We start from the raw sequence: 18,456 nt of genomic DNA, 5'->3' as shown, positions 1-18,456 counted from the left end.
GAACGGAAGAAACGGGTGTAGGATTTGGAGAGGGTGGGACAAAATTCTCGAGGAACGATAATGAACTGATTCAAACCGGGAGTAGGTCAGAATCCTTGAGGGCCGCACCGAACGGTCGTGTATATCTAAAACCTCTGATGTGGAGAGTGTCATCACAGTTATGATCAGCACTAGCCTCTGCCGTCTTTTCGAAAGCATAATTTCCGCTCTTGTCATAATTAGGAAAACCACTTTTGGCTATATCTTTGAAATGCTTGTTCTATGCGGGCATGTGATGCTAGATCACCATCTAACGCAATAGTAACTCGAAATACAAAGAAGAGCTCTGAATCCAAGTTATATCTGCATCTCATAAACCCCCTTCTCCTGAAGTTATTCTATCTAAGTTGAACGCCGCGCTGATGAGGGCCAGATGACTGAATGCTTGGGGCGTATTGCCCAGCTGCTCACCCGAGCGAGCGATCTCTTCTGAAAACATATTAAGATGGTTTGCAAATGATAACATATTTTCGAAGATGTTGATAGCTTTGACAAGATATTTCTTATCGTAGGCACCCGCCTATTTTGGTAAATTAGTGAATTACTCATGAATGTGGAGGATGGAGCAGGCGTACTCTAGTCAATGCTTCTACTAGCCAGAAGGTACACATGCTAAAGGCGCCTTCACGACCACCGACACCTAGGAAAGGATTAGGGTGACTGAATATAAAAAAGAACTGAGGGATAATGGTGGTGTTTGAGTTTACCGTCATCGCTCATTAGCCAGTTATACCGATACACCAAACCCGTACTTGTCAAACCACCCTTCTCCGGCGGTTTCAGAATCCGCTCCAGAGTGTTCGTGAATCTTGGGTCATTAGGGGCGATGAAGAACACAAGTGGCGCAATCAGCACAGCTGAGTCCAGAACCTCGTTCTCCTCGTAGCTCTGGATGAAGCACTGCATCTCTTGATTGTACCCTTTCTGCATAACATCCTCATAGATCTCATCCCGGATCCTGAGCCACTCCGTGCGACGTGGGCATGGAAAGCATCGCTTCTCTGCGAGACGTAAAGCACGGTCTACTGCTACCCATAACATAATTTTAGAATAGACGAAGTTTTGCGTTCGGCCGCGGACTTCCCAAATCGACATGTCGTCTTCTTGCCAGATGGTACAGACGTAATCGGTTATTTCGCGGACGGAAACCCATTGGTCGTAGGAGACAGGCTTGCCAAACTTGTTGTAGAGGTATATTCCATCCATCAATTCTCCATAGATATCGAGTTGTTTGTGGGAGGCGGCGCCATTGCCGATGCGAACGGGTTTACTGCCTCTGTAGCCGTCAAGGTGGTTGAGCTCGATTTCGGGGAGGTCAGTATCGCCACGAATGCCTTTGGCGAACGTTAAAACAAGTGTGATTGTGAAGGATGATTAAATTGGGCGTATTAAAGCGACTCGGGACTTACTGAACATAATTGGCAATGCACCCTCCTTAGTCCTAGAGTACCTAAAACGGTCACTGATAAAGTTCATGTAGGCTTCTGCCTCTTCAGTGAAGCCCATTCGCAGCAGGATGTAGATTGTGAAAGAGCTGTCTCGGACCCAAGAAAATCTGTAATCCCAATTTCTCACCCCCCCGAAATCTTCGGGCAAAGAAAAAGTAGGCGCTGCAATTATAGCTCCAGTAGGTTCATAAGTCAGCAATTTTAGTATCATCAAGCTCCTCGATACAACCTCTCTCCAACCACCCTTGTATTTGCTTTTCGAAATCCAGTTGAACCAGAAGTTTTGGGTATCAAACTGGACTTGGTCAAGCAGAGCAGTAGTGATATGTTCATGATCAGTCTCCCCGTCTACAGTATGGTCACGGAGGACAAATGATACCGCCTGTCCTTCTTTCAAATGGAAAGTAGTAGTAATTCCTTCACCTAAGGGTGACTTCTCGTTCTTCTTGTGGAAATGAAGGGCTGGCGACTCTCCCAATGGATCGCAGTCGATTGTAGCATTCAATTCAAGAGCTAGACTCTTTGACTTGAAAATGACTCTCTGGCGACACTCGCCTTTAACAGATCCCTTTGGGCTAAAGACTTCCGTCGTGTGTTCGTCCTGAGCATAATCTGGAGTGATAGGAATTAGCATGGCGGCTTGAGTACTTCAGATGTGTTAAGCTCACTGAAAGCAGGAAACACCTCTAAATCCACGTCGACTGCTCCCCTGATGCATTCAACCCTACGCACAAGCCACTTTTTAAGCGTCGCCCTTTCCGAGATAGCGTTCCATTTTGCTCCAGCCACCTTTTCATTTCGAATTTGAGTAGCAACTATCTTTGAATTAGGTCGGGGAAAAAAGTCAACGAGGTTGAGGACGCCATCTTCGTGGAGATATCTGGTTTGTAGGATGTTGCTACTGGGCAGGTATTGCTGCTTCGTGGTGAGATTTTGGTTTTTATTTGGGCTGATAGCGAAGTATCCGCCTTTATCCTTATCCAGCATGCGACAGAAGACAGATGGAGAATCAAACTCTGGCCTATTCCGCAGTCAATTTAGATTCCATAATTGGATTGAGGTTTACACTTGCCAACACATGTAATCTAGCCCGCCGTCGGTCGCGACTAGAGCACAAGTTCTCATGTTCCCAATGAGGCCGTAGTTCTCAATCTACATAAACTCAGCTCCGGATTCATCGGAATGGAGCGACACACGTACTGGCATGTAGCCAGTTGCATGGCGCATTGCTGTAGGATCTTGCTCATAGCTAGAACCCCGTTGACCAGACGATGACGTTGGGGTCGCCATTAGAAGTGAAATGAATCTGGGGCCTTTAGTGAGTAGCTGAAGACTGACAAAGAGTGGACCAATAGCCTAGTGAGCGGCGGGACAAGCTTCAGTGAACAAGTGGGACGGAGATCTTGGAGGCGAAGCTGTATAGTATTTATTAGTTCCTCTAGACCGTTAGGAAGAAGCAAAATGCAGGCGTCAGGCTGTTACCATCGTGACTAATTTGTAAGTATCGTGAGATCTTCCTGTTGGTGGTCCTACTGTTCTGCCTGCATGCCGCATAACAAATGCAGCGACAACACGATACCCCTCGCTGCACCCCTCGCATTTATCCCCCCGGATCTGCTCACGCGACTCACAGAGCTTGAGCGGAGGCGTGACTCTCAATGTATACTTAAAATAGGATACTGAGAACCTTTTAAAACGGCTTACTGGATCCAATACACAACCGTAATCCAATATTTCGAACCCCTAAGCAGTTTCAATCATGGTGGCAAGCCATTCAGTCGCTGCCGCAAATTAACTGCTCTGAAGCAATGCGTTCATTTATAACCACGCAACACGTATTTTTGATAGGTTTCCGAGGACTTTCATATACCTATAACCACGAACCGAACCATTTCCTATTGATTAGAATGTACAAGATTTTTGGTTTCAGACTCGTAAAGTGCTATAATGCTGTCTTCAGCGTCCAAATTGCCGGTGTCCAGCATTACGCCACCAGGAATTAGGAAGTTCCAAATATTTTTGCTACTCATCATCTCAAGGTGCAACAGGATTTTCATCAGCGGCCAGAATCAGCAAGTAGAAGCTTGTCCTCAGCTACTCCGAGACCGCCTTCCAACCCATAACGCATCTGGCACCTTTCCCAGTAGGGACTACCCACCGTTCCTTCGGAGGAGATTTCCGGCCCTCACCATTCATATAATCCAGATGCATCTGTCTCACAACTTTCTTGCCAGGCCCAAAGTCATCCATATCCTGCGGTGTGGCGGCGATGCGCTTCAGTGTGTCGACTCTGTAGACAGGAGTGTCATCACTAACATTTGAGTTGTTGTTCGAGTTGGATGGGCTCCCGCGGTCACGGCGGCTTCCCGTTGATGCTCGTAGACTGGTGAGGGTGCTTTTCTTATCGAAGGTGTTTTTTGCATATGGGTTCCCGTAGCCGGCTGGGTTTCTGTCAAGGAAGCCTTCATAGGCACCGGAGAAGAAAGTCCCAGGGACGTCTAAGCCCTCGCGGGGAGGAGACGCTGGGGCGACCCCCCCTGGGCGCGTAGTCATGTTCACCAGCAATTCGTCGAGAAGCTCTCCGTCCATGTTGCCGTTGATCTCCACTTTCTTGATTCCACGAAGTCCGAGCAGCGCTGGAACGATGGCTTTTTCGTGAGCGATAATGCCAAATGGTAGCTCTTCCTTATCACGCCGAGAGGTTCTGTTGGTCAGCAGGGCCCTCAGTCGAGTATTGACATCCGCTGAAGCCGCGGGAGAGGTGAGAACGTATGTTTGTCGCGTGAAGAGGATCATCCCGTGGACTGTGATCGTCATGCGCTCGATTTTATGCGGGTTTATGTTCTTGTGGTCTGGATGAAATTGTGTGAACGCCATGGCCAAGAGGTCGTCTTGATAGTCGTCATATTTGTCTGCGTTAAGGTTGAGATTAATAGATTTGATTTTGGATCTATTTTGGCTTGTTGCAAGATGGAAAAATTGTTCGACATCTGCAGTTCCATCAACCTTAATAGGTGCCGTTGCCTGAGACTGCGTTACTGACGCTTGGTCGACAATGGGTTGAGGCGGGACCATGTCAGAGAAACTTGGTGGATAATCCCTGCTTTTTGGCGGTGTAGTTTTTATAGTGATCAATAGGGATTTTGACGGGGAGGCTGGGTTCTCAAAATTGATGAAGGAGACAAGACCAGGCTGATAAAATTGCTTCAAGATAAGGTAGGGTGAAGTACGACATGCGGCTGGGTGAATGATCCTCAGCGAGGTACTGACGTGGTCTACAATGCTTATTTGTGCCTGTATTGGTGCGCTCTGTTCTATATTATTACTATTAGAGCATTGTAGCGGCATACAATCACTAGCGAGTAAACAAGAAAGCAGCTGCTACTTAGCTACTAAGCCTGAAAGCTGGCACGATTCGCCTGAGACTTTCTATCTACTTTTTCAAAGACTCTCCACCAAAGCGCAAGGTTGGCAGCCACGAGAAGATCTATCATTTTTAGGCCTTCGTCTTCTATGATCAACTTCCCAAGTTTTGCTTGCTTTCCACCGAACCCTCCGCCGGCTGGCTCCTGTCCTAATGATAAGTCTAGTCTCTCAATGTTCCGCGCAAGCTCCCTAGAGCCATCAGGCCCAAAGTCTGAGGTAGATGAATTCATTCGGTAAGCACGAGGGCGATTAAAGAAAGAGGACCTTTTCGAAGATGGATCGTCGGGCTTTGGTGATGAAGGCCCGGTAAAGATAGATGATCCGGGGAGATTGAAGCGGAGCTCGCTGACTGGTGCGGGTGCAGAAGAAGCTACACCTGGAAGTCCACCCGGTAGAACATGTTTGCACTGCGAAACGCGTCAGAGTTAGCCTGAATCTAGCATTGAAAGCACCTCACCTTTAACGACTGTCCTCCTCCTCCAGTAGAGAACTCGCAACGTCCATTCCACGGACTCAGAAATTCGTATCCTCTAAAGACCGATGTGCGCTTTTCAGGCCCCTGGTTATCCCAACCTGGGATAGGAGCTGCGGGATTATTGAAGCCGCCGAGCACACCCTCCTTTCCTCTACTATCTGAGCTACTTCTCGGAGTCTCTAAACCAAAACTTGAGTCACTGGAATTCATCCGTCGATGCCCGAAACCGCCATTTGTATATCTGGATCCTTCCATCCAGAGACACCTCCGGAAAACAGCGTCTTTATGCCCCTGCTGGTTTGATTCAAGCAACGTCCTGTCCTTATCTAGAGCTCTTACTGCACTCTCTGAAATATCACTTCCTCTGGACAATAAGGAAGCAATATCATCAGAGTTATGTAGGAACTTAGAGTATCCAGGGTTGTTAATTTCGATATAGAGGGGAGCTCCAGACTTCTTGGTTTTCTGCACTGCTGAGGGGTTATGGAGGGCGGAAGGAGAGGCTTCGAATACTGGATGATCTTCAATTAGGGCAACGTTCCACTGTGCACTGGAGGCTGGATCCCGACGAATGAGAGTGAGTGATACACCGAGAGGAATTGAACTGCCCATTTGGTCAGAGCCCGAAGATTGTAGGCGTCCACGTTGAGGCGATGGCGACCCTCGCCGTTCGTTGAATACGTTGATAGGACTTGGAATTGGACTCAATCTGTCACCCATGGAGTTCCTTGGGGGGTGTTCTTCTACTATTAGGAAGCCGTCGTAGTTTGGCAGTGAATCTCCGTAATGTGATGGCCTTGGTGGTAATTTAGGCAATTCTGAACGCCTCCGGGGTGGAAGAGCGGGTGAAGCATTTTCTTTTCTGAAATCAAAAATCTCCGCTGACTGCCTACTTTGGTGGTTTGAGGCGAATGGCGAGGCCGGCCTTTGGGAGTAGTTTGATGCGCCTGCGTTTGATGTGAACTGAACGCCGTGTCGTGAGGGGGGAGGCCGCGGCCCTACGGGCTTTCCATTGCTCTTAATCGAAGGGTTGGATGGGGCAGACGAGTATGACGTCGTGGCATCTGGGGCGAGCATACCACTATCGTACTGCGATGGTTTGGGTAGCAGTGCTTTCCTGGGAATTATAAGTGGCTTTGCTGATTCTACATTTAGTACATCGCCTTCACCACTTGTGCGTCCCACGTTTGAAGGCTCAAGCAGCCGAGCATCCTCGGGCTGGTTTACATGTAGGTAATATAATGAGCTCTGGACATCCTCGGCAGTGACAACTTTTTGTCTAGGCTTCATCGGAGTGAGAAACACATCTATATCTATACTTAGCTGAAGGAAATTCTTATTAGAACTTATTCGTACCTTTGCTCCCCGGAACTCGTGCAATGTATAGAACCAGAGGTTCGTGCTTCTCATGGGTAGGATTCCGCGGATAGCGCGGGGGGTTTGAAGCAAGAGTAGTGAGGGATGACAAAGACCTGGCTTCGACGACAGCGGAAGCCATTCGCAACTGAAGAGGTAAATCGAAGCTTCAAAACCCGTGGTGAGATGTATGGCGTCAGCGCCCTAATGATATAATTTGTAGGGGCTGAATACTGAGTAAAGCGCAATGATTGAGAAGAGCGAATATTTCAACAAGACACACAAGTGGAAAATAAATGCTGTCGCAGGCTTAAACTGTGGATCGCGGCTCCTTCATGTTTAATTTCGAAAGCAAGCTTCAGTTTCCGGATTTAAGTGGCGTGGCAGTGCAATCCGAACGCGTCCTATCTTGCCTCCCGATCTGAAAATACATTCGCAGTTTGGCAAGCCGCACAGAGCGGCGCCGTTCAATCGCAAGAGGGAAGAAAAAGCCAACCGGAAAAGGCAAGAAATGAGATGATTTTACACTTGAAGAGGCTCGCAGGACGTCCCTGGGTTGGCCTTGGCATGCGGCTTTGTGGAGTAAGGTGCGATCCCTTCAGTAGTGCCACACAAACCCCAGAACAGCATATACAGTGGAAACCATGTAGTTTACTACTTTTGATAAACATCCCATAGACATTCTATTATACGTTATTGAAGCTACTTCAAAGCATCCTCCATGAACCAGGAAAAGGCATGAAAGCTTGGTGGATAAAACGGCTCGCGCTTCGGCCCGGAGACATTTTCACCGCCCACACTAAAAGCACGCTGCCAAGAGTTGCATGAAAAGTTTCGAACCCCACAATAGCCATTCTTCTCTAAGGAACATCTCTCTGCCATCGATTGAAAGGCACACCGAAATTCCATACAATTCTTGCTGTCTAGCAAAATGGCCGACGATCTCGAGGTTGGTCACTCAGCTGCCACCCCACTTGCTCGACGATTTCGTGCTGACAAGCTCCATAGGAACGGCTCAATAGTCACGCGAGAGCTTTCGAGGGCTTAATGTCACTAATACCTGCCAAGCACTACTACGGGGAGGATACCAGCGTATGTCTCTGTTTGCCACCTCCTTTGGCCGCTTGTTAAGCAGAGTCTTCTCCTAGGATCAATGGCAACGCAAAAAGCAGACGAAAGAAGAGCGCCAGAACGCTAAGCGAGCTAAATTAGATCCGGAATCCCACAAAAGTGCCAAGGACATCATGGACGAGAATGAGCGAAAACGTAAGAGAGAATTGGAGGGAGAGGAGGGAGAGTATGGATCGGATCTTGATGTGGGAGAGAAAGAACAACCTCTGCAAGGCCTCAAGGCGTCAGGAAAGAAAGTAAAGAAACTCAAGCTCAGTCTGGATTCAGCAGACAAAGTGAAACCAATAAAACCAGGCCGACCTGAGGCTGAGGGTGAAGATGAAGGTGACGCAACCACTGCGCGGAAGAAAGCCAAAGCGGAAAAGAGGAAAGAAAAGGAACAGCGAAAGAAAGAGAAGCTGGAAAGACAGCAGCAAAAGACTCAGGCAAGGAAGGCTCGTAAGGAAGATATAACTGCTAAGGATGCTACCTATATGAATGGAGAGGACATGGCCGATTCCGAAGCTGAAAAGGATGCAGGAGACGATGTCATCGAGAAGCTCGACATGAGCGGTATCATAGAGGACGACAAATCGGAACCTCTGTCCACGGCAACGCCTACTCCAATCCCTGAATCACCAACCTCCACAGTCTCTGCAATTCCCTCAGCATCATCATCATCTTCCATAGTTCCCCAATCTACAACCGAAGATTCCGAGAAGCCAAAAGCAACAAAACACCCCGAGGTCGATCAAGAGGCTCTTAAGGCTCGACTACAAGCTCGGATTGAAGCACTGCGTGCTGCAAGAAAGGCGGATGGTATAGATGGCAAGCCAGCACGGAATCGACAAGAACTTATGGAGGCTAGGCGACGAAAGGAGGAGCAACGAAAAGCACATAAGAAAGAAGTGCGGAAGCAAGCGAAAGAGGATGAGGAACGGGCTAAGGCTGACGCCGAGCTAGCTCGACTGCGTGGATCTGGATCGCCCCTGACTACCCCTGATATATTCTCACCCCGACGAGAGGAATCAGAATGTAATTTCTCATTCGGTAGAGTCGCGTTTGAAGACGGTCAGCAGATGGACTCGAGCTTATCAGGTTTTATTGAGTCTCAAAAACGGAAAGGCCCGCAAGATCCGCGCACTGCTCTTGAGGCTGCAGAGAAGAAACGTGCTAGGATAAGCGGTCTGGACGAGCAAAAGCGAGCAGATATCGAAGAGAAGGATCTATGGCTCAATGCCAAGAAACGAGCTCATGGGGAAAAGGTCCGTGATGACATGTCACTTTTGAAGAAGACACTCAAGCGGAAGGAGAAAGCGAAGCTGAAAAGTGAGAGTGAGTGGAACGAAAGGGTTGCCGGAGTACAAAAGGGCCAAGAGATGAGACAGAAGAAGCGGGAGGAGAATCTGAGAAAGCGGAAGGAGGAGAAAGGCAGCAAAGGGAAGGGCAAAGCTAAGGGCAAGAAACCGGGAAAGAAGTCTAAAAGACCAGGTTTCGAGGGTAGTTTTAGGTCAAAGGCTAAATAGTGCACAGCTGCAGGCGGCATACACGTTTTGAAACCGACAGAGATGACTGTAGACAGCGAATATTTGAAGTTCATTAGCAAGACGTCAAAGAGCTGTGCCAAATTCCAAGTCTTCTGTCTCTGAATTATTTCTTATGCTCTGCTGGGAGCAATATACCGAATAAGATTAATATCTTTTTTCTGATGCCTCATCATGCTCAGGCGCCACTTTTGCCCAAGTCGAAGTATTTCCCTTCTGATATAGTTATGTTCCAAGATTCGATGACACTACAAGTTACCCTTCATGACTCGACCAAAAAGAACAACCTTCAGCCAATGTCGATATTTGCTTTCCTCAAATCCAAAATCAGACCAAGAGGCTTGTGAATAGTCTTCTCTAGCGCAAGTTTGGATTCATCGGTCATCACCTTTGGGCGACTCTGAAATGTTATGTTCTTATATGTTCACCTGTACATCCACATTTCAAAGCTCAAATTAAAGTTTACATTTAGGACCTTCACATCTACAAGAAGCCGTTCGCCAACCATGTATGCGTAAGATTTCCACCATCGGGATTCTCATGGGCAATATCTCAGGTTTTTTTTAGAACCAGCGGTTGGAGGCCTGGGTTTAGGTATCGTTCTGTGGTGATTTCTAAGTGGCACATTAAGTTCATGAAACGCAATAAGGTATGGTGGAGGAAAAACTATGTTGAAGTCTTGCAAATGTATGCCGTCCTTTCAGTCAGAATTTGTTGTAATTTTAATACCTGGTCACTTTCAGCTCGAAGCCACTCGTCAGTGGAGGAAGTTGTCGAAAGCTAAAATTCCAATTTGCTAATGTGTGCAGTTTTCTTACTATATACAAGTCCATGGCACCTTAGATCACCTGTTACCGATACGGTGCATCGGCTCGAGCGGCTGCCGCAATTTCCGGCTCCCACTTGTCTCCGTTCATCAATAATTTCTCCTTATTATACAGCAACTCCTCTCTCGTCTCAGTGGCATACTCCGCATTTGGTCCTTGTTAAATTAGTGAAGTTCTAGAGAGCAATAGAAGCATCAGTCATACCTTCGACAATCGCGTCCACAGGGCAACTTTCCTGGCAAAGACCACAGTAGATGCACTTCGTCATGTCAATGTCATATCTTGTTGTCCTCCTGCTGCCATCCTCACGCTCTTCAGCCTCGATTGTGATGGCTTGAGCTGGGCAAATAGCTTCGCAAAGCTTGCAGGCGATGCAACGTTCTTCGCCGGTTGGGTATCTTCGGAGCGCGTGTTCACCACGGAAACGAGGGGAGATTGGACCCTTTTCGAAAGGATAGTAGATTGTGTAGCTAGCATCAAATCAGCATCTATCAAAAAAGACACTACAAAGACTGCGGGCCTCAATGGCCGCATTACTTACGGTGGCCGAAAGAATTGCTCAAGAGACACCCACATCCCTCTCATCATCTCCATTAGGAGGAAGTATTTCCCCGCCTTATCCAGCGCGCTCTCACTACTCTCATCCCACCGTTTCGGTCTTGATAGCCTGAAGCCTGGTGGCGGAGGTCCTGCTGGTGTGGCGGCTCGGGGTATGCTTGTTGAGAAGAAGACGATCGTCGCGGGCGAAGGGGTTCGGGAGACCCTTAGCAGTGCTGTGCCAGGTCTACTGCCAGCCAGCATCATCAATGACTTTACGCTAGCCATTGCATATGCTGGAAGAGTGTGGCAGTTGTGGTTGTGGCGATTGCTTCGGCGGTGGGCAGTTATGGATTGGAAGTCGTTCGCGGATGAGGTAGTCCTTAATTGGGATTGATGTGATTCGCTGGCTAACACCGGATTGCAAAACACGCGACTCTGGAAATGATATATTCAAAAAGGTTTGAATATTACAGTGGCGAGGCACTAGATAAATATTTTAGCGCAGAAAATATGCATATAAAATCTCTATTGCTGATGCAGTCATCAATAACGATGATTTAGCACGTGACCGTAGCAGATTCGTCGAGCTTTCTTGACGAAATGCTCCGAGCATCAAACCAAACCGTCTCTTCAGTGCCCAGCTTCATCACCTCGAATCCCGCTCTCAGCATCCCTCAACATGATTCGCACCACCCTCCTCCGCTCCGCCCGAACAGCTGCAAGGTCTGCTCCTCGGTGGCAGTCTCCAATTGCCAAACCAGTTGCGCGGAGCTCCTTGTTTCAGTCAAAGCAGGTCACCCCAGTTGCATGCTTTCAGGCAGTACGATGCTATTCGGCACACGGCGGCATGTCAAAGGATGAAGTTCAGGGCAGGATATTGGATCTACTGAAGAACTTCGATAAGGTATGCGCTGCTAGAATTCCTCCGAGCGGACTGACCCAATGGCTAATAACAGCAATTGCAGGTCAGCGATACATCAAAGGTACATTTACCTGGGAATATGTCTGTCACATAAAGCTGTATCTCACTCATATTAGCTCTCCCCAACGTCCCACTTTTCGAACGACCTTGGCCTAGACAGCCTTGATACTGTGGAGGTGGTGATGGCGATTGAGGAGGTTAGTTCTGCTGATCAGAATGGTGCTTGGTGCGAAATTGACGATTGAATAGGAGTTCAGCATTGAAATTCCAGACAAGGAGGCGGATGCGATTCATAGTGGTATGCCGATTATTTTGGGTATAATTTTCCGTATGCTAATGAATTTGTAGTTGACAAGGCAGTGGAATATATTTTGAGTCAGCCTGATGGTATGTAATTGCTTGAGGAAATATTATAAAAAGCAGTTGACTGATTGTCATTCAGCGCATTGAGAAGGGAAGTGGCGGATTATTGTGTGGTTAAAGGACATGGAGATGAGTTCTATCGGATGCGCATGAAGCTCTGAACCTTGTTATATATATTCTCCTGCTTGTAATTCTCTGGCCGTAGGGTCTACAAGCGTGTACTATCGACTAGAAGAATGAATACTTCCTCTCCACCACAACTTTGTGATCCTTCCATTGAACTCGTTCTCCCAAATTAGCATGAGCCGCCAAGCGAGCGTGCCTCAACCGCAACCTACATGATTGACTTACGACACCAAAGAACAATCCCAAAACCAGATAATTTACCCTGAACCGTTTTCTATCCTTATCACGAACCTCTATAACACTGTTGTCCATCCAGCCGAAACTCTGAACGATTCACCGGCGTTTTTCTGTTACGCATGCGAACATAAGAGCGCCTTACCATCCCTGCGCTCGTTCAAAGCTTCGACCAACGCTCGTTATTAGCCAGCAGATGGCATCTACAACGTCAGGTCTCACCCGCCGAAGGGGAGGAGGAGCGGCAAGCAGTGCGGACAACGAGGATGGCAGTCGGGTCAGCTCCCCAGTGCCGAAGCGGAATGACGATTCTCGAGCGCCAGAGACGTCTTACGAAAGTTCTGAAAATGGACATAAAATCGCCTTTGATCCACGAGACATCAGCGAGAGTGCAGAGAGGAACAAACAACCAAAGTTGACACTCATGGAGGAGGTGCTCCTGATGGGCCTGAAAGACAAGCAGGTGGGTAAATTCTGCCTTTTAAGGAATTGGTCTGACAGTCTGGTGCATAGGGCTACCTATCTTTCTGGAACGACAATATATCGTATGCACTGCGAGGCTGTATTGTTATAGAACTTGCGTTTAGGGGTCGTGTGAGCATGCAAAAGGATTCATCACGGCGACGATTTCCTCTAGCAGATCGAGTCATTGAAGTTATTGATGATACTCTGACGGGAGAGGTTCTGCTGGATGAGGCGCTCAAGATGATGAAGTCGAGCGAGAAGATGAGTGTGAACTCCTGGATCGACTTGATGAGTGGTGGGTTCTCTTTCATACTATGTCCGTTTAAACAAAGTATGAAGCGGCCGCTAACCCTCTTGTCCTCATAGGAGAGACGTGGAATCTCATGAAGATTGGCTATCAACTAAAGCAAGTCCGCGAACGACTGGCGAAAGGCCTTGTAGACAAGGGCATTCTGCGAACCGAAAAGAAAAACTTCCTCCTGTTCGATATGGCAACACACCCGGTGGCTGACGGTGGTGCTAAAGACGAGATAAGACGCAGGGTGCGGAATGTCCTCACGAGCAGAACAGTTGTACTCCCAGCCAGCCAATTCCTACCCGAGGAAATGGAATTTAGACACCTCCGGACCATTGCCATGGTCTGTGCTGCCTACGCCGCGAATGTTCTTGAGAACGCTCTATCAACCCTTGGCCATGAAGCCCGAGAACGAGCCTTTGCACAAGTAGATGAGCTACTCGCAGAGTATTCCCAATGGCCTTTCGCCAGACGGGCTGGGGGTTCGGGTGGGGTAGGCGCAAATTTAGGACAGGTGATCAACGACGAAATCAATAACGCTAAAGACAAGGAGCTGCAGTTTGAGGTACGTGTGGAAACATATTCTAGTCTTATGTAGACATTTTGATCCCAGTGCTAACTAACTATTGCCGTAGGTTGTGGCTGCGTGCTTGAGCGTGTTTACAAGGCTTGACTCTTTACTCTGATCAAGTTCTGCTAAACAGCTGTCACTAATATAGCTGGCTAACAGAATAAGAGAGGATTTTGTTGGGTCCTGGCGATTTCGGTAGTAGATATTATTGCCTGATCATTTTATATGAGGGGGTTTTTTTGAGCGATTTGAAGGTCGTGGGGAAAGGGGCAGCGCGATGGCCCATTGGTGGTGCATCATCCGGGAACACAAAGCTGCCCGGAGCGTTGACAGTCTCATTCCACATTCCTAGCGATTCATCTTAGGGAGCTGTGTTTCTGTATGGCGTCTGGCGGCCATTCGGACACTGTATTAGCACTACTGTTATTCTGGTTCTTCCTTTGGTTCAAAGTTGATTGGAGATCCAGTACAAAATGCGGCAATGGCTTCAGTGTCTTCCCCTTCAAGGCGTGGTCCGTTAAGTCGTTCCCACAAAAGGTTATTTTACCCTTGCTCTTAAAGAAGTTTAGAATGGAATGTGCAGAGAAAGCTGTAGAGTTCACGTTTTACTAAGTGTGGAAGAGTTTCCCTGAGACTCTATTGTACTCGTCCGCAAACTCTTCTTAACAGCTTGAAGCTATACCTAAGGGTATATTAATTAAGGAGGAAAGCTAGGCAACAGTTGAGCAGCCCACGCCTAGCTATACAGTGAGGAAACATATCGGCGATCACGTGACAACATTGTTATACTTTGGAGTAGATTGACTTCTTCAACAAATGCGAAGGCTAAATCTGTCCCTGACATTAAGCTCAGCATTACATGGCGACTGCAGGTGCACGCCGCCCCTCTCATTGTTGCTTCTCTTCCCGGCACGGGCGGGCTTCTAGGCGCCACGTCAGTCGGCAAAGGCCGGCGGATCCAGCGCCTCGTCCTTTTCCATCAACTGTATCGACCGTAACACGCATCAACGAATTGGCATTCCGAGCTTATCCTCCGCCGCGCCCCCGAACATCCAGGGGAGGAGAGGAGCCATCATTCCGGAAGCAATCCATCTCCGCCTTGGAGGCAGTCCCGAGTCCTGCGCGCGACTGCCCCGTGATCGGCAAGTCTTCCCTCAGCCAAACAGAGCTCAGCCCTGGAATTGTCGACGCGCAATTTGCATCAACCGGCCGGTATGTGTATCCAGCTCTCCTACCCCTACACTATCGTGATCTATCTCTCGCGGCCATTGACTGCTGAGATGGAAGCCCCCTTGTGTCGCTTTCCGCTCTCCCTGTTATGGTCGTCGTCGCTGCGGCCGCAATGGCGACGCGATCGCTTTGCGACCCTGACACTGACCTCACTAGATTATTCATGTATCCGCCTTGTTGCGTGAGACCTTCGTTCAGGGTGAGCCTGTAACGTGCTCAAGAGCGCCGTACTACAATACTAGACATGCCATCTCCCGTCACTACCACTTCCGCCCAACCTGACCAGGCGCACGATGCATCCCTACGGCAGGCGCAAGGCGCATCGTCCACACAAAACGGTTCTATTGGAGAAGGCGCCGTGCAAAACCCGGATACCATCACGAGCACAGACGGCGCCGAGCCAATACTTGAAGGGAAAGATTTAATACGAGAGGGAAAGGAAAAGGCAAAAGCAGTCGTAGCTGCGTCAGGTGTGACTTTCGATGCGGATTCCGGCCAAGCATCCCCCCCAAGACAGGAGACAACTTCACCGACAACCACAGAGACTGTGAATGGTACCTCTCCCAGTCGAAAACGCTCTCGTTCTGGTTCTCGTATCCCTTCCCATCCTGTCCTCAACAGTGCACAAAAACAGGATCAACCAGGGATTCCGGAGTTTCTTCTGAACCAATATATCACTCGGGACATGCTTCATGCAGTGGCTATGAATGACCAGGAGGAAAGGAAAAGGCTTCTCTTTGCAGAAAAGTTGCGAGAGAGCGAATATCATGCAAGTCTGAGGCAGCAGCGTCAAGTCGATCCTGGATCTCTATTTGGCTACGGCTATGCTGGCTATGGAAATGGCCTTACAGAATCCAAACCCTCACGGTTAGAGTATCCAGCTCAGAGGAAGAGGCCCGGAAACCGAAGAGCGAAACCACTGCACGTATCAAGGAAGGATGGGGCTACACAAGCAGATCAGTTGGAAGAGCTCATCCCCGTACGACTTGATATCGAATTCGACAAAATCAAGCTGCGAGACACATTTACGTGGAATCTTCATGACCGCGTCACTCCTGTTGAAGTTTTCGCTGAGAACCTGGTTGAAGATTTCAAACTGCCGCTCGAGACTAGGAGTCTCTTGACACAGCAGATCAACAGAGAAGTACAGGAACAGATTCAAGATTTTTACCCACACGTGTTCATCGACGAAGAACCGCTTGACCCTCATCTCCCTTATTCTGCATACAAAAATGACGAGATGCGAATCCTTATTAAGCTTAATATTACTATTGGCCAGCACACTCTTGTGGATCAGTTTGAATGGGAGATAAATAACCCTTTAAACTCCCCTGAGGAGTTTGCAAGACAAATGGCCCGAGACCTTTCATTATCTGGGGAATTTACAACTGCAATAGCACATTCTATCCGAGAGCAAAGCCAAATGTTTACGAAGAGTCTCTACATCACGGGACACCCATTCGATGGGCGTCCCATTGAGGACGCAGATGTGCGAGAGGGCTTCCTACCCTCTCCACTCCCTTCAGTTTTCCGACCTATGCAGTCTGCAAAGGATTACACGCCGTATCTTTACGAGTTGAGCGAAGCAGAATTAGAGCGAGCGGAGCTGTCAATCTTGAGAGAGCAGCGACGACAGAAACGATCAGTGAACCGCCGCGGAGGGCCTGCATTACCAGATCTCAAGGACCGCCAGCGCACCGTTCGGACATTGGTTGTTTCGTCTGTCCTGCCTGGAGCCGCGGAAACCATTGATACCAGTCGAGTTTTCAAGATCTCTCGAACTGCATCTGGCCGCGGCCGGCGGGCTGCAGGACGAACTGATGGTGGCGATGATTCAGATGAATCTGAAAGCGAAGATTCTGCTCCTGAATCACCTGCACCGTCACAAATTATGGGCGGCACCGCACGGACCAGAGGAATCCGAGGGGCTGCCACTGCGGCCCAGGCCGCCATGAGGGCAAATCTCGGGAGGTCGGCCACCCCGGAAATATCTGCGCTCCATCACCATGAGACGAGGACATCGGCTAGGCGATTCGGAGGTTATGAGGCGAGAGAAGAAAGCGTCGCTGAACCGACACTCATTGTGAAACTCCGCATTTCTCCAAAGAAGTTTCAGCAATGGTGGCAGAGCCAGAAGGCCAGGCGAAGCGGCGAGTACCAGCAGAGAAACCTATCAACGCCCCTAATGGCATCACAGAACACTACCCCGCAACATAGCACACCTACGGTAACTTCGATGCCTCCTCCCCCCTCTCCAGCGATGCAGCAACGCTCAACTCCCACTTCTGGAGCTACCAATGTTGAAGCATCGCCACGCATGCAATCGACCCAAACGCCAGGCAATGGAAACCACCAATGGAACTACTACCCTGATGGTCGGGCAGACGCACCATATCCACTGCCGGCCGGGTCGACGCCTGTGAGTATGATTTCAATTCCTGATATTAACACCGTGACAGATTTGTTAGGTTTTTTCAATTTAAACTTCTCCTGTCTGCCGGTGAAACAACAGTCATGCTAACGCATCATCTATAGGCACCTCCTCCAACCTGGTTAACTTCGGCTCTTCAAGAACTGCGTGAAAAATATCCAAATGACAAATTTGAAGCACTTATGCGTTACAGCGCTGTAGACCGGGAAACACAAAACAGCGTCAAGGCCGATCTACCGCCAGGAGCCCCACTTCCTCCAAACGTCAAAACTCAATTTCTACCACGTATCCGGTGTATTGACTGCCCAGGAAAGCTCTATACCGCGGGCCCTGGGTTAACAGTGGAGAATTTCGAAGTCCATTTACGGAATCGACAGCATAAGGCTATGGTGGAAAAACGGACAGGAAGACCTAGTGCATCGTAGGTCATGGTGAACTAATTAGAATGGGCTCCTGGCATTCCTTAGTCACGGGCTCAAATCAGGAAGGTTTATTTTGGAGTCATCTTTTGGGGGCCTGTATACATTACTACCGCATGCTCATTGCCCTAGGCGTTGTACTTTGGCTATAAACTGGCGTTTAAGCTGGTTAAATTTGGGAGTGGTATCAGCCTCAGGCTGATTGGATATAAGGCGTTAATCTCACGGATTCTTCATGGCGGATATGCTGCTTGCCAGCGTTTAGTAGCATTATTTAGAGTTACGATACCAAATTTATAAACTCGGACGCCTAGAACTCGGCTCTCTAACCCAATCGGTTACCACCACTTTAGAAGCTATCTACAACTAATTAAATTAAATATTTGCCCCTACGTGCTATTTAATACCTTTTAAGGCTTTAATTTTAGCTCCTTTGCTCTTATTTTAGCCTTTTTATGAAGTGAGGATGTATATAGGGAGTGTAACGAAGCCTTGTAGGAAGTACTACGGTAGACTTATTAATGGGCTAGGTGTGTAGGTAAATAAGAAGTCAACAATGTAATAACAACTAGTGGAGTGGTTGCCCAACAAATTAACTCTAATTATATTCTAAGATTTACTATAAAAAAGAGAAC

The 18,456-nt window shown here is 48.4% G+C and overlaps 8 protein-coding genes across 8 annotated transcripts; 5 read left to right on the top strand and 3 right to left on the bottom strand.

Annotated features, from left to right (window-relative positions):
• Positions 1-6: 6 nt before the first annotated feature.
• K441DRAFT_46065 (glycoside hydrolase family 15 protein) lies at positions 7-2,871 on the bottom strand. The gene is made up of 7 exons (XM_067641771.1): positions 2,688-2,871; positions 2,560-2,639; positions 2,156-2,508; positions 1,449-2,099; positions 747-1,373; positions 615-679; positions 7-559 (listed from the first exon to the last, which is right to left on the bottom strand). Exons 1-7 carry the CDS (start codon positions 2,775-2,777, stop codon positions 350-352), a joined length of 2,076 nt encoding a protein of 691 aa, XP_067505910.1. The 5' UTR covers positions 2,778-2,871; the 3' UTR covers positions 7-349.
• A 1,777-nt stretch (positions 2,872-4,648) lies between these two features.
• K441DRAFT_46050 (uncharacterized protein) lies at positions 4,649-7,166 on the bottom strand. Its single transcript, XM_067641767.1, has 3 exons — positions 6,745-7,166; positions 5,371-6,695; positions 4,649-5,320 (listed from the first exon to the last, which is right to left on the bottom strand). The coding sequence occupies exons 1-3, from the start codon at positions 6,884-6,886 to the stop codon at positions 4,880-4,882; spliced, it is 1,908 nt and encodes a 635-aa protein (XP_067505909.1). The 5' UTR covers positions 6,887-7,166; the 3' UTR covers positions 4,649-4,879.
• A 355-nt stretch (positions 7,167-7,521) lies between these two features.
• K441DRAFT_607454 (SURF6-domain-containing protein) lies at positions 7,522-9,569 on the top strand. The gene is made up of 3 exons (XM_067645440.1): positions 7,522-7,693; positions 7,753-7,836; positions 7,893-9,569. The coding sequence occupies exons 1-3, from the start codon at positions 7,676-7,678 to the stop codon at positions 9,378-9,380; spliced, it is 1,590 nt and encodes a 529-aa protein (XP_067505908.1). The 5' UTR covers positions 7,522-7,675; the 3' UTR covers positions 9,381-9,569.
• Positions 9,570-10,298: 729 nt separating this feature from the next.
• Positions 10,299-11,075, bottom strand: K441DRAFT_657028 (NADH-ubiquinone oxidoreductase 23 kDa subunit mitochondrial precursor). Its single transcript, XM_067648112.1, has 2 exons — positions 10,767-11,075; positions 10,299-10,695 (listed from the first exon to the last, which is right to left on the bottom strand). The coding sequence occupies exons 1-2, from the start codon at positions 11,048-11,050 to the stop codon at positions 10,401-10,403; spliced, it is 579 nt and encodes a 192-aa protein (XP_067505907.1). The 5' UTR covers positions 11,051-11,075; the 3' UTR covers positions 10,299-10,400.
• Positions 11,076-11,421: 346 nt separating this feature from the next.
• On the top strand, positions 11,422-12,146 carry K441DRAFT_657027 (acyl carrier protein). The gene is made up of 6 exons (XM_067648111.1): positions 11,422-11,669; positions 11,731-11,748; positions 11,804-11,884; positions 11,937-11,985; positions 12,036-12,074; positions 12,130-12,146. Exons 1-6 carry the CDS (start codon positions 11,445-11,447, stop codon positions 12,135-12,137), a joined length of 420 nt encoding a protein of 139 aa, XP_067505906.1. The 5' UTR covers positions 11,422-11,444; the 3' UTR covers positions 12,138-12,146.
• A 460-nt stretch (positions 12,147-12,606) lies between these two features.
• K441DRAFT_551990 (vacuolar protein sorting-associated protein-like protein 74) lies at positions 12,607-13,856 on the top strand (the record flags this gene model as incomplete). The annotated part of the gene is made up of 4 exons (XM_067643126.1): positions 12,607-12,873; positions 12,924-13,170; positions 13,242-13,735; positions 13,806-13,856. The coding sequence occupies 4 exons, from the start codon at positions 12,607-12,609 to the stop codon at positions 13,854-13,856; spliced, it is 1,059 nt and encodes a 352-aa protein (XP_067505905.1).
• Positions 13,857-14,540: 684 nt separating this feature from the next.
• Positions 14,541-15,118, top strand: K441DRAFT_45883 (uncharacterized protein). Its single transcript, XM_067641757.1, has one exon. The coding sequence runs from the start codon at positions 14,601-14,603 to the stop codon at positions 15,018-15,020; it is 420 nt and encodes a 139-aa protein (XP_067505904.1). The 5' UTR covers positions 14,541-14,600; the 3' UTR covers positions 15,021-15,118.
• On the top strand, positions 14,734-18,209 carry K441DRAFT_657022 (SNF5-domain-containing protein). Its single transcript, XM_067648110.1, has 3 exons — positions 14,734-14,953; positions 15,128-17,390; positions 17,507-18,209. Exons 2-3 carry the CDS (start codon positions 15,216-15,218, stop codon positions 17,825-17,827), a joined length of 2,496 nt encoding a protein of 831 aa, XP_067505903.1. The 5' UTR covers positions 14,734-14,953; positions 15,128-15,215; the 3' UTR covers positions 17,828-18,209.
• The last annotated feature ends 247 nt before the right edge of the window (positions 18,210-18,456 follow it).

The sequence above is a fragment of the Cenococcum geophilum genome (assembly GCF_001692895.1).
Source record: "Cenococcum geophilum 1.58 unplaced genomic scaffold K441scaffold_13, whole genome shotgun sequence".
Taxonomy (NCBI): Eukaryota; Fungi; Ascomycota; class Dothideomycetes; order Gloniales; family Gloniaceae; genus Cenococcum; species Cenococcum geophilum.
This window is presented reverse-complemented; position numbering and strand designations above follow the sequence as displayed.

What these genes read in the sequence shown, in the direction of transcription:
- K441DRAFT_657022 (XM_067648110.1), top strand. Translation starts at nt 15,216, where the DNA reads ATGCCATCTCCCGTCACTACCACTTCCGCCCAACCTGACCAGGCGCAC. An exon ending in TGCCGGCCGGGTCGACGCCT is followed by an intron (nt 17,391 to 17,506) that starts GTGAGTATGATT and finishes CATCATCTATAG; the next exon opens with GCACCTCCTCCAACCTGGTT.
- K441DRAFT_657028 (XM_067648112.1), bottom strand. Translation starts at nt 11,050, where the DNA reads ATGGCTAGCGTAAAGTCATTGATGATGCTGGCTGGCAGTAGACCTGGC. An exon ending in GAGCAATTCTTTCGGCCACC is followed by an intron (nt 10,696 to 10,766) that starts GTAAGTAATGCG and finishes ATTTGATGCTAG; the next exon opens with CTACACAATCTACTATCCTT.
- K441DRAFT_607454 (XM_067645440.1), top strand. An exon ending in ACTACGGGGAGGATACCAGC is followed by an intron (nt 7,837 to 7,892) that starts GTATGTCTCTGT and finishes GTCTTCTCCTAG; the next exon opens with GATCAATGGCAACGCAAAAA.
- K441DRAFT_46050 (XM_067641767.1), bottom strand. Translation starts at nt 6,886, where the DNA reads ATGGCTTCCGCTGTCGTCGAAGCCAGGTCTTTGTCATCCCTCACTACT. An exon ending in ACGAGTTCCGGGGAGCAAAG is followed by an intron (nt 6,696 to 6,744) that starts GTACGAATAAGT and finishes GTATAGATATAG; the next exon opens with ATGTGTTTCTCACTCCGATG. An exon ending in GAGGAGGACAGTCGTTAAAG is followed by an intron (nt 5,321 to 5,370) that starts GTGAGGTGCTTT and finishes CGCGTTTCGCAG; the next exon opens with TGCAAACATGTTCTACCGGG.
- K441DRAFT_45883 (XM_067641757.1), top strand. Translation starts at nt 14,601, where the DNA reads ATGGCGACTGCAGGTGCACGCCGCCCCTCTCATTGTTGCTTCTCTTCC.
- K441DRAFT_46065 (XM_067641771.1), bottom strand. Translation starts at nt 2,777, where the DNA reads ATGGCGACCCCAACGTCATCGTCTGGTCAACGGGGTTCTAGCTATGAG. An exon ending in AGAGGTGTTTCCTGCTTTCA is followed by an intron (nt 2,100 to 2,155) that starts GTGAGCTTAACA and finishes CTATCACTCCAG; the next exon opens with ATTATGCTCAGGACGAACAC. An exon ending in CTGGCTAATGAGCGATGACG is followed by an intron (nt 680 to 746) that starts GTAAACTCAAAC and finishes ATCCTTTCCTAG; the next exon opens with GTGTCGGTGGTCGTGAAGGC.
- K441DRAFT_657027 (XM_067648111.1), top strand. Translation starts at nt 11,445, where the DNA reads ATGATTCGCACCACCCTCCTCCGCTCCGCCCGAACAGCTGCAAGGTCT. An exon ending in TGGTGATGGCGATTGAGGAG is followed by an intron (nt 11,885 to 11,936) that starts GTTAGTTCTGCT and finishes ACGATTGAATAG; the next exon opens with GAGTTCAGCATTGAAATTCC. An exon ending in GGCGGATGCGATTCATAGTG is followed by an intron (nt 11,986 to 12,035) that starts GTATGCCGATTA and finishes ATGAATTTGTAG; the next exon opens with TTGACAAGGCAGTGGAATAT.